The sequence below is a fragment of the Mytilus edulis genome, chromosome 8 (assembly GCF_963676685.1).
Source record: "Mytilus edulis chromosome 8, xbMytEdul2.2, whole genome shotgun sequence".
NCBI classification, from domain to species: Eukaryota; Metazoa; Mollusca; class Bivalvia; order Mytilida; family Mytilidae; genus Mytilus; species Mytilus edulis.
The window spans coordinates 74,007,352-74,019,731 of record NC_092351.1 but is presented as its reverse complement, the minus strand read 5'-3'; the positions used below and the strand labels follow the sequence as shown (position 1 = coordinate 74,019,731).

General features: G+C 32.1%; 1 protein-coding gene across 1 annotated transcript; it reads right to left on the bottom strand.

Annotated features, from left to right (window-relative positions):
• Nucleotides 1-1,060: 1,060 nt before the first annotated feature.
• Nucleotides 1,061-1,789, bottom strand: LOC139484341 (tripartite motif-containing protein 46-like). Its single transcript, XM_071268079.1, has one exon. It carries the CDS (start codon nucleotides 1,787-1,789, stop codon nucleotides 1,061-1,063), a length of 729 nt encoding a protein of 242 aa, XP_071124180.1.
• Between the last annotated feature and the right edge of the window lie 10,591 nt (nucleotides 1,790-12,380).

Sequence of the window (12,380 nt, the reverse complement as noted above, 5' to 3'; positions counted from 1 at the left end):
ACAACTTAGAGAGTTAAAAGATGGAGATGTTTTATAACTGAAGTATGTGAGGTGCTAAATACATGATATAAACACAACCATCACAAAGATAACAAGAATAGTCAAAACAGTTTCGCACACAGTTTCTCTATATAAAGAATGAACAGTTATGACAGAAGCTTATTTATCACACGTGCCGTTTTAAATGCAGGATTGGCTACAACACAGTTAAATCATTCAGTAACTGAGAGTCCAAAATTATTGACTATAACTAAGTGCTAAACAAATGTCAATAGCTGTTTTTCAATAGTGGTATAAGTTGTTCTATGTATATATTCATGGTGTATATTTAATAGGGACACACATACCTAAAAATCCCGAAGAACGGTGTAAGTATAAGATACCGCATACCGATAATCCAAATCAATCAATTTTCAACTGGATTGATGATGCTGAAACCTTGATTTCTTTAAAGTCTTAAATCTAAAGTTGAAATACCAGATGCTTAAATGTGTCGTTCTATCAAAGTGTCTGTTTTCTATTTTCTTATAATATAGGTTCATTCAATGTGGACTACTGTTCATACAAAGCGAGCCAAAAATGACTCTTCGTCGTATCAAAATGAGCATACGAAATTAGTCTGTTTTTAACAATTTCTAACAACTTTGTCTTTTCTAGATCCGAGGTACCAATCTTTAAAATGTAATGTTCTTATCCTACAACCATTTGTTAACCTGCTTTGTCTGTTTACCTCTTGAAGAAGTATGTTCAACAGATGTTCGTTAGTGTAATAACAAATTTTCATTTTGTGTAGTGTTGTTTGTCATTTGGTGTTTTTGTTTTTGTCTTTGTTTTGTCATGGTGTTGTCGGGTTTTTTTTTAAGAACGCTTTTGAATGTCTATTTGGCGTCTTTTGTTCCGATTGCATTGCTACAAGACACACATTCAACATATAGAGATACCATTTATTTAAGAAAATATTCCGTATACGGGGCAATTGTTAACACCATATTTTGTTGGTTTTTTTTCTATGAATTGATAACTTCCTTCATCTTTAACTCTCCGAATAGGCTGTCTATTTCTAACCTAAAGGCTTTTTATTTCTGTATGACACAGATGACCTTTCAGGAACTTGCTGTAATTCAATGTTGTCCACATCAACTTTAAGTTTCTTAAGATTTTTTAACAAAAGTACATCTGCTATCGATTCCATTTCTTTGATGTTTTTTTGCCATTGTTGACAGTTTTCGAAATCTTTACGATGAGCTTTGATTAGTGCAGACATTTTATGTAATGTTTTCTGTTCCTTATCCTGCACAAGCTTAACAAAACCTTCGACTTTTTTATCAATAAGTGTCTTCCAGTAGTTGCCCTCTTCAGTTATGGTCTTGATGACTGCTTTGACTTCCTCACGGTAAGCTTTTGTGTACCTTTCAATTTTGTTTACGTTTTGCCTCGATGTTGTTTCCTTTAATTCAATAACCTTGGCAAGTTCAGATCTAAGTTTTTTAGTTGATTTAGTCAGGTCTGTCATCAAATGGCGACTGTGTTTCTCGACGGAGCAAATTCTACAGACAGGAGTATCACAATCCTGACAGTAGAATAAGAAACTTTCCTTGTGGTCCGCACAAAGAAGTTTTTCTTCCTGGTTGATATCTCGTCCGCTTACAAAAGTGTGGTTTTTACAAGACTTTGCGCGTAAAGGAGATAATTTACAGTTTCCGCAAAATAGCTGATCACACTGCTGACAGTAGTGTTCACCTGGTCCGCCAGTACATATTTCACAAGTCGATGCAGCGGCTTGTGCCATTTTGTATGTTTTTGTTATCACTATCGACAACCTTTGGCTAGTTCGTTTAATATTATTGCGTACTCTGGCAGCTTTATCGTAAATACATATTACAATTATTGGGAAAAACTGATTGAATTATTTAGATTGGCTTTTCAAATGAATTAATTTTGTTTGAACTTTATATCACAAATATAAAATATGTCAAATAATTTCTTTTAGTCAATGTTCCAAACATAAGCAATAATATTGAATTATAAGATACCTTGTACAAACCATTGAAATCTTACTCATAAAAAAGTTTTGAAACTATAATAAAATATTAATTATAGTATTTGTAAACACTAATCAAATTGTGTTTATTGAATCTTATTAAATAAATCTGATTCATTACTCAATGAGCGATTCCTAACCTTTAACTCAGCCGACTATACAAGGATACACAATCAAACATGACCGCCGAATTATGTGATTAAATATCTTTACCTGTACTGATTAGGTTTTGGGTACGTTTTACCTGACTGCTTACACATATTTATTTAGTGAATGAATGCTATATATTTAACTTGCATATATTGATCAATTTAAATAATATGTATACCATTGTTATAGGTACAATGTATTGATATAGAACACTTTCTATTATTCAATTTAAAATGTTATAAATGTTTAATTAATGAATAACAATGGTATTCGAGGTTTAAGAATAAAAATTTAATTAAGAAAAATCTTCCTTTTTGAATAACCTTTAGTGATGTCGATAACCAAGATAAAGGACGAATAGTATGCACATGTATAGCAGTTACGACATATTCCAAAAGTTATCAAACGTACCAGGATTATAATTTAGTACGCCAGACGCGCGTTTCGTCTACATAAGACTCATCAGTGACGTTCATATCAAAATATTTATAAAAGCAGACAAGTACAAAGTTGAAGAGCATTGAGGATTCAAAATTCTAAAAAGTTGTTTCAAAAAGGCTAAGGTAATCTATGCCTGGGATTAGAAAATCCTTAGTTTTTAGAAAAATTCAACGTTTTGTAAGCAGGAAATTTATAAATATGACCACATTATTGATATTCATGCCAACACCGAAGTGTTGACTACTGGGTTGGTGATACCCGCGGGGACGAAACGTCCACCAGCAGTGGCATCGACCCAGTGTTGTAAAAAGTTATCAAAGGTACCAGGATTATAATTTAGTACGCCAGACGCGCGTTTCGTCTACATAAGACTCGTCAGTGACGCATACATCAAAATATTTATAAAGCCAAACAAGTACAAAGTTGAAGAGCATTAAGGATTCAAAATTCCAAAAAGTTGTGCCAAAAACGGGTAAGGTAATCTATGCCTGGGATTAGAAAATCCTTAATTTTTCGAAAATATTCAAAAGTTTTGTAAGCAGGAAATTTATAAATATGACCACATTATTGATATTCATGCCAACACCGAAGTGTTGACTACTGGGTTGGTGATACCAGCGGGGACGAAACGTCTACCAGCAGTGGCATCGACCCAGTGGTGTAAAAAGTTATCAAAAGTACCAGGATTATAATTTAGTACGCCAGACGCGCGTTTCGTTTACATAAGACTCGTCAGTGACGCATATATCAAAATATTTATAAAGCCAAACAAGTACAAAGTTGAAGAGCATTAAGGATTCAAAATTCCTAAAAGTTGTGCCAAAAACGGCTAAGGTAATCTATGCCTGGGATTAGAAAATCCTTAATTTTTCGAAAACATTCAAAAGTTTTGCAAGCAGGAAATTTATAAAAATGACAACATTATTGATATTCATGCCATCACCGAAGTGTTGACTACTGGGTTGGTGATACCCTGGGGGATGAAACGTCCACCACCAGTGGCATCGACCATCAAACAATATTTAAATTAGGTGCTGATATTTCAACTTCGATATCATCTGAAATATCAATTTCACTGTTCTACATTGAAGGGAATTAGTATGGTGTTTCAACAGTAAGATGTTTTATGACACAAAAAATGAGATTTATATTTTTGCATTTGATGTTACTGTAGATACTGAAGTCGTCATAAAAATAAATAATAAATAAAGATAAAGTGAGACTTGAACGAACAAACGAATCATCTTTGGAATAAAGTCTTTACAAAATTCATCAACGCCATTACACATTTGCTCTACGTGACGCTTGATTAAAGACAGGTTGTCACTTTGGTTCATTTGTTAAAGCTTGAATGAGGCGTGAACGAACAAACAAAACACATTGTGAATAAATATAAAAAAGATGAGGAATGATTAAAACAACTCTTCACAATGTCACAGAAATGTAAAGCTTGTATAAAACGCACAAATGACATAAAACAATAACTACGTGACGCTTAATTAAAGACAGGTTGTCACTTTGGTTAATTTGTTAAAACTTGAGCGAGACGTAAACAAACAAATGAATCAAAATGAATAGGCACGAACTAATGCATATATATAATTACCTCGTATATTCTATACACATATTCAATTATTTTGTGTGTATAAAAGCCCGAAAAGCTAATCAAAATTTCATCAATATAATGTTAACAAAACTTAGCGATCTGCAGATCAGCAAGAATGTGAAATAAGATGCATAGTGTAGAAACTGACCAATGGTCACCCAGCCAAAATAAATACAAAAAATATCCTTCGTTAGATCAGCAAGAATAGTGTAGAAACTGACTGATGGTCAGACTAGTACTGGTTGTCCTTTCTAACAACCATATTGACGTTGGTCACAGGCAGTCATTGCCGTTGACGGTGAATATACATCTTTGATTACAAAATAGAAATATTCGTTTGCACATTCTTTACGGTTTAGCTTTACACAAAAGAATACCGGGGGCACAATTTTAATTAAAATTGTCACAAAACACCTGGATAGTTTGTTGAAATTATTTATTTGAAAACTAACATTTTGGGGTCTTTTAAAGATGACTATGCGAAATGAAATTTCCTCATTGTTGAGGTCAATATGGTGAGCTATATGTATTAATTTCTATGTCATTTGGTCATTTTTTTAAAAACAATAAAAGATATAAACAATTTGTTATTCAAACGTAATGGTTCCTTATTTTTGCGAACTTAATGTATGATGTACTTCCACAAAAAATGGCTTAGAATTTATTACTTTTAAAGCCATTTACCCTTTGAGGGTCGTATCACTATATTTTAATTAGATCAACAAAAAACGAGAAAGAAAGAAGGAGAGGCAGTTTTAAAGTGCCCGATGGCCTTTTTTTGCTGATCATTATTCTATGTAAAAAGAACGATACATTAAAATATAATACGTTTGAGTTAAATATCATAGATCGATTGAGTTTAAATTTTTTATTTTGATTCTAATAAATAAAAAGAGAATCATTTGGTACTGTTTCGAAAGTAATGGAATGGAATACCACTGCTTTATCCGATTCGCCAAAAACAAACCTTGAGGTATAATACCTCCAAATCATGGTACGTCACATCCGATTGTATACGAAAATGGGTCGAAAAAAATATTCCCTTGAATTTGACAACTGTAGGTGATACATCCTACATTTGAATGCAGTAAAATATTTTTGTGTAATAAACATATGTCTTTGGGTATTTCTTTATTTGGAATTTCTATAGAATACTTTGTAATCTTGAGGTTACATGCTGACTAAACCTTGTACGTACACAGATAAAAGAAGGGGAGAAATTTGATTGGTTAACTTCCAGTGATGGTTATTATCTTATATGCAATGATGTTTTATGTGATTTTTTTTTCTGGTCAGGATAAACCTTGACTCATGGCAAGCATTTCTTTATTTGAAAAAAAGATAAACTCTACACAATTTTTTGAAAAGAGCAAATTTAACAAAGACTCGTAGTTGTAAATCAATGGTGGTATTACACCTTATAGTCTATGTCAGTGCAGCCTCTATTCTTGTTTAAAAATAAACCCGATATTACCCACGAAATCGGGGGCATTTGGAGCGTAGTTGAAATATGTTCACTGTTGTAGGATGATTTTTCGTAAAATGAAATTATGACAGGGAATTTCAAGATGGGTATCAAAAGTATCTCAAACAGAAATTGATACCAGAAGTATTTTTTTTACACCAGTTCAAATTATTGAAGGTGAATTCTATAGCGTGTGGTTTTTTTTAATTTGCACATGACATGAGTAGCTACATTCGTCAATTGTATATGTTGCTAACGCTTTTAATAATTTTCAAAGATAACCCAGTCCATGTGAATATTTTTAACAAATCTATGACTTGCAAGACTTACGGATGCCTTTTTTATCATTGTCTTTCCAAAATAACCAAAAAGAAATAATCATAAGCGAGAATGACAAATGTGACAATGCATGTTACCTTTATGACACAGTAGGAGAAAGAGAAGCGACACAATACATGACAACTTGTTAATTAATAGTAAGGAATCAAATAACTATATACCAACAGCACTACAATGATTCAACAAGCTCTCATTTTTTATATTTTCCTATAAAAAGGATCTTAACATATAAATGAAATATTGGATGATTGTGAAGTCTGAATAGTGTCCATGTTGTCCTGTGACTGTTTTGCTGAGTGTGAGTTTGTATTGCTTTAAGACCTGCCACGGTACTTTTTTATCCCAAATTAATATGTTGGGTTTTGATGTTGTGTTGGTTGTCATATTTTTTCCTTTATATTGATAATATTTCGTTTGTTGTCTACAATGTGTATATTTCGTCTTATCGTAAGCATTGTGATATTGTTCATGTTTTGTTTTGTGATGATAGATGAATAAACAATATTCGTCTTCAGAAATATTTAGTTTTTTTTACAAATTAGACAAAAACACGGCGGATGCCACATGTGGAACAGGTTCTATTTACCCTTCCGCAGAACCTGAGATCAACCCTATTCTTTGGTGGGGTTCGTGTTGTTTATTCTTTAGTTTTTGTTGTTGTGTCATTTGTACTTTTGTTTGTCTGTTTGTCATTTTCATTTCAAGCCATCTGGTGTCTTTCGTCCCTCATTTAAGTCAACGGCAAGTTCAAATAGGAGATGGAGATGGAGATAATGCAAAGCTATGCGACTTACATATTAATAAACTATCTGAGAACCGGCTTTTGTTGAGGTCGTGTTGTTAGGTCTTTAGTTTTTTATGTTGTGTTTTGTATACTGTTGTAAATAGTTAGATTTTTTTCGTTTTGCCATAGTTTTGTCAGTCTGTTTTCGACTTATTCCTTTGTGGTCATTTATCTTTTAAAACAAATAGTAATTTCTATTTACTAAAACTCCTTTTATTTAGGATGGTCGCTCCTCTTTTTTTTTTTATTTAATGCCAGATTTTCAGAATCCTCTGGTTGTATCCATGTAGTATCATTAACAAATTTTGCCCACCGACCCTTACTTTTCTTTTTATAATTTGATTAAATATAGTTTAAAAGGTCTTCTGTGAAAATCTTATGAAACCTTGTTAATTTTTCATCATTTTTGAAAGGAAAAAGGCACCAATGTAAAGTGTATGAAAAATCTAGAGAGAATTATTTCCCGCCAAATTTTCAGAGGTGTATACCTCGAAAACAAGCTCATTGAACATTTTTTCATGCTTGTTTAGTTCCTTTATTACAAAACAATCAATTAACAACAGTCTTTATACAAACTTGCTATTTTGAAACAGAGAAGCGAACATCCTTAAAAGAAACAAAGACTCAATATTCCAAAAGGGGTCGATCTTCTCATTTTCAACTTATTCGTTTATTCATATGAGACTGATTTCACAAGGGAGCTTCTTGAGAAGATTTTAGCTTTCCACTATTAAGACAATGTCATATCACTAACAGTTTCACAGTTTAGGGTTATGTTGAATGCCTTTATCCCATTCATCTTGAAACAATAGTGAAGCGGCGGACAGGACAATTTTAGAAATTTAAATTACCTAAATACCTCATGGAATTTTAATGTCTTAAATTGTCTATCGATTATCAAGATTCAGAAAAAAATATTTGTCTTAAATATCAAATATGGTACAAATGCCACATGTGACAAATGACGTTGTAAACAGCCTTAACTGACGAAACCCAACTTAAAACAAATACCCCACTGCTGATTCGGTAGACAAATCTCATAACTTATCCCTTCTGGGTTACTTCGAATTCGAGTCTTTTATAAAACCGAATCCTCATTCGCCTAACTGGATGACAAAATCACGTGTAAACTACATTTTTTTGTCGGTTGTATTTCTTTTCCAAAATATATTATCATCTATTTTATCTGTTAACCTAGTCTGTTAATGCATCCACCGTTACACCATTGTGTACTGATTTGAACTAATGTTCATATGTTTTACATAAGTTTTATTCATCGTGTGTTTTGCTGTTACATATATGTACATTAAAAGAAAGGAAGATACAAACACAATTTCATTGTGTAATCATTGACTGTTATATTTATCCTTTCAAGAAGGTGCAGTTATTGCCTCATGTAAGTTTATTCTTATTTAATCTAACAAAAACCTATTTCCGCAGCAAAAAAAAATCAGCTCTACCATCAGTCCGCTAACCACTAGAAGGAAACAAAATAAAAGATATGCATCAAAGATATCCGTTTTATTTCTGTAGTTAGTTAACACTTCGGTTTCATCATACATATCTATTATATAGTCATTTTCAAATTTACTGTTTGCAAAAGTATAAATTATTCCAAATAACAGTACTGTTCAACTTTGTACTTGTTTTGGCTCTCGAACTTTTTTCATCTGAGCGTCACTGGTTAGTCTTGTGTGGACGAAACGCACGTCTGGCGTATTAAATTTTAAACCTGGTGCCTTTTGTTAGCTATTATTTGTGTGTTTCTCTGTCCTTTATGTTCTCCTATTTATTTGTATTGTAGTCTTGTCATGTTGTGTTGTCATTTAAATGTTATATTAAACGTTGCAATTAAATCGGAAGGTTTGGCATGCCACAAAACCAGGTTCAACCCACCATTTTTATTCTAAAAATGTATTGTACCAAGTCGGAAAAATGTAACATTTTAGGTCGTTTCTGTGTGTGTTACATTTCAATGGTGTGTTTCTGTTGTGTCGTTTTTTTCCTGTTTTATTTGATGCGTTTCCCTTAGTTTTAGTTTGTAGCCCGGATATGTTTTTTTTAATCGATTTATGAACTTCGAACAGCAGTATACTACTGTTGCCTTTATTCACAATGTGATAATGGAGTAGTGTTTGCTCTCTTTTTTTTCTGTACTACCCGGCTTGTTTACCTTATATTTGGTACGATTTGTGTTGATCAACCTTTAATTTCTTTGGCCTTTTTTAAGTAACATGGGAAATGCATGTAGCTGCTATGTAAATTTCAAGCATTTTTTACAAAAATCTAGGACTCTTGGTTACAAACTATTGTCCTGCTTTTACTTCAAACATGACAAGGTTCGCCATCCTATTTTTGTTTGCAAAAATAAGGTTTATTTAATTTTGTGAATTGTAAGACCTTTGGAATAGGATTTGAATTTTGTTTTAGACTCGTGTTTGTCTTTTTTTCTTTTTTAGCCTTGGCGTTGTCGGGTTGTTTTCAATCTGTGAGTGTAACTGTCCCTCTGATATCTTTCTTCCTCTTCTGTATATTTTTTTTTACTCATTATTGTCTGTGACATTGTAATGTTGTAGTCTATGTAGTCTGTTTACCTTTTTTAGCCCAACTATTTTCTTCTTTTTTTGTCGACTAATTATGTCCCTCTGGTTCCTCTTGTCTCTTTTTTGGCAGTATACATGTAACTTTTTTTATAACACAATGTTTTTGTCATATTAATTTCCCTAATGATCTTAATTAGACAGCCTTCATAAACACAAAAGTGTACAATGACTAGCAATTAAAAACAAAATATAATTTGTCTGTCTTTCTAGAATAAAACATAAAACACATTTTATAATGTAATATTAAAAACATATAATATATATCATAGTTCAAAATTACGCATCTACTTTGAGATTGAATAGAAACTTAACACGCGATGATTAACCTTTTCTCTTAAGCGTTTTATTTTTAATTTATTCTGTGAACGTGTACATATAGATTCTTACAATGATACCAGTGGATTATCAGATTTATCCAATCGAGATAGTTAAAATATCCATTTTAAAGTCTGAGTCTCAGCATATTTGAATCATCCAGTTAGCTAAAAAGGTTATGATCCTTGATAGCAATCAATGATCTCCGGCAACCACCCGTTGATTAATTTTTTTTCTACAATGGGCTAGGTAAGGGATAAATTTCAATAGAGAAAATGTGTTCTTCCATTGATGTGATAACAACCATGATATATTACCCAAATTTCGAAAGTAAAATGCACAAACTTTCACCTAAAAATATCATACTGTTACAAGGGTAATGAATTTGAAGAAAACATAACATATACAGAACTGTTATATGCTTTCTAAAGAAAATATTATCCATGAAGGCCAAAGAGAGAAGTAATCAAATGGTTTGCTGGACCATGCTTTGAAAGGATAAATATCTGTTAAACTTGGAAGTCAGCATGAACAAAAGAAAACTGTGTTAAAACATACTTCATTACCGTTACATTACTTCCAAGGTTAGGCGATGGTTGGGATCCTGTTAACATGTTTAACCCCGCCACATTCTGTATGTACGTGCCTATCCAAAGCTAGGAGCCCGTTATTCAGTTGTTGTGGTTTTCGTTCATTTTCTGTACTTTAAAATTAAGAACGTTAGTTTTATTGTAGAAATTATTTTATAGGCATTTGAAAGCTGACTATGTGGTATGGCCTTGATCCTAGTTGAAAGCCGTACGGTGACCTAACGTTGTTGCTTTCTGTGTTCTTTGGTCATTTGTTAAGTGTTTGCAATCGTTCCAAATCTTCTTTTTTACAATTTGATTTATACAGCAGTATATTTGAGGATTTGACTCATTTTACTAATTGGCAAACTGACCATGTGACTTAATATGTATATTATTTAGGATTATCTATACATTTCAGTTCAGGTGGAAGACAATGGTCATATAGTCTTTTGTGTTTTTACCTTGTTTTGTGTGTGAAGTTTTTTTTCCTATTGTGACATATATTGTTTCCTTTGTTTTCTAATTCAAACGATATTCTAAACATAATCAGGCTTGACTACACATACACGTTTTATTATATAAAGATATAATTATAAATACATCAAATGTATATGTATGTTATTGAACAAAATAAAGTTGTGTGCTATATTATATAAATGTTAATGTGTCAGAAAAAAGATTTAGTGGTCAATAAGAATCTACCTTTCTTTCGGTAAAGTTAACAGAAAATAAATGTTTAATACTGTCACTTTAATGGCAGATGGATCAAATGATGACGGTTATTGTTGTTTGCATTAAAACGTACTCTGTATACAAATGACTATGACATTTTATACTCCTTGGGTTGTCAGCTGTTCTATTTTTCTCCAATAAACATATGCCAATGTGGCCAATTGTAGCTAGAATAACATATGATAACACATTAAAATACAACCATACACACCACGTTATTGTAATTGTTTAATATGTCTTAAACCAATCAATAGCATATTTCAAAATAGTAATCATAAATTGTATCACATAACAATTAACTGATGATTGTGTTTAATGTTCGGCTAAATTGTTCATGTATAAAGTCCACAATCTCAATTTTTACAATTACCGCAAATTATTAAATGATTGTATACACGTCTGCTTTGAATTGAAACGTGATATCTTTTTGTTAACACAATTTATACGGAGATATATTATTAATGTGATATTGCTAGATACATCATGCCTTACTAGGCCTCATAATATTTTTTATACTTTCACACTAATTAAACTCATTTTCAAAAGATACAGAGACATCTAATTTAAACCTTAACAGAAGTAAAATGATATACGTACATGGAGCTTTGTAATATGTTTGACTGAATGCGCAAGTTAAAAACAATGGCATGAACGATCCGCTTTATAAATATAATACATTACTACAATCCAGTAAAAGAGGAACAGTCAAATTCATAAATCGAAAATAAACTGACAACGTCATGGCTAAAAATGAAAAAAGACAAACAGACAAACGATAGTACATACGACACAACATAGGCAACTAAAGAATAATCAACACGAACCCAACTTAAAAATAGTGGTGATCTGAGGTGCTCCGAAAGGGTAAACATATCCTGCGCCACATGTGGCAAACGTGTGTTGCCCATGTTATAACAAATCCGGTAAATAGTCTGCAGTTGCGGGAATTTCTCGCTCCATTGAAGACCTGTTGGTGACTTTTTGCTGTTGTCTGTTTTATGGACGGGTGTCATTTTTATAAATTTCCTGTTTACAAAACTTTATTTTTTTCGAAAAACTAAGGATTTTATTATCCCAGGCATAGATTACCTTAGCTGTATTTGGCACAACTTTTTGGAATTTTTGATCCTCAATGCTCTTCAACTTTGTACTTGTTTGGCTTTATAAATATTTTGATATGAGCGTCACTGATGAGTCTTATGTGGACTAAATGCGCGTCTGGCGTACTAAATTATAATCCAATTATCTAAATGACAATTAGTTCATATGAATGAGTGTTTATCTTAAACAAACAGTAGAAATTGCAATACAAAATCAAAACATAGCAATTTG

Coding starts and splice junctions, on each gene's coding strand:
- LOC139484341 (XM_071268079.1), bottom strand. CDS start 1,789: ATGGCACAAGCCGCTGCATCGACTTGTGAAATATGTACTGGCGGACCA.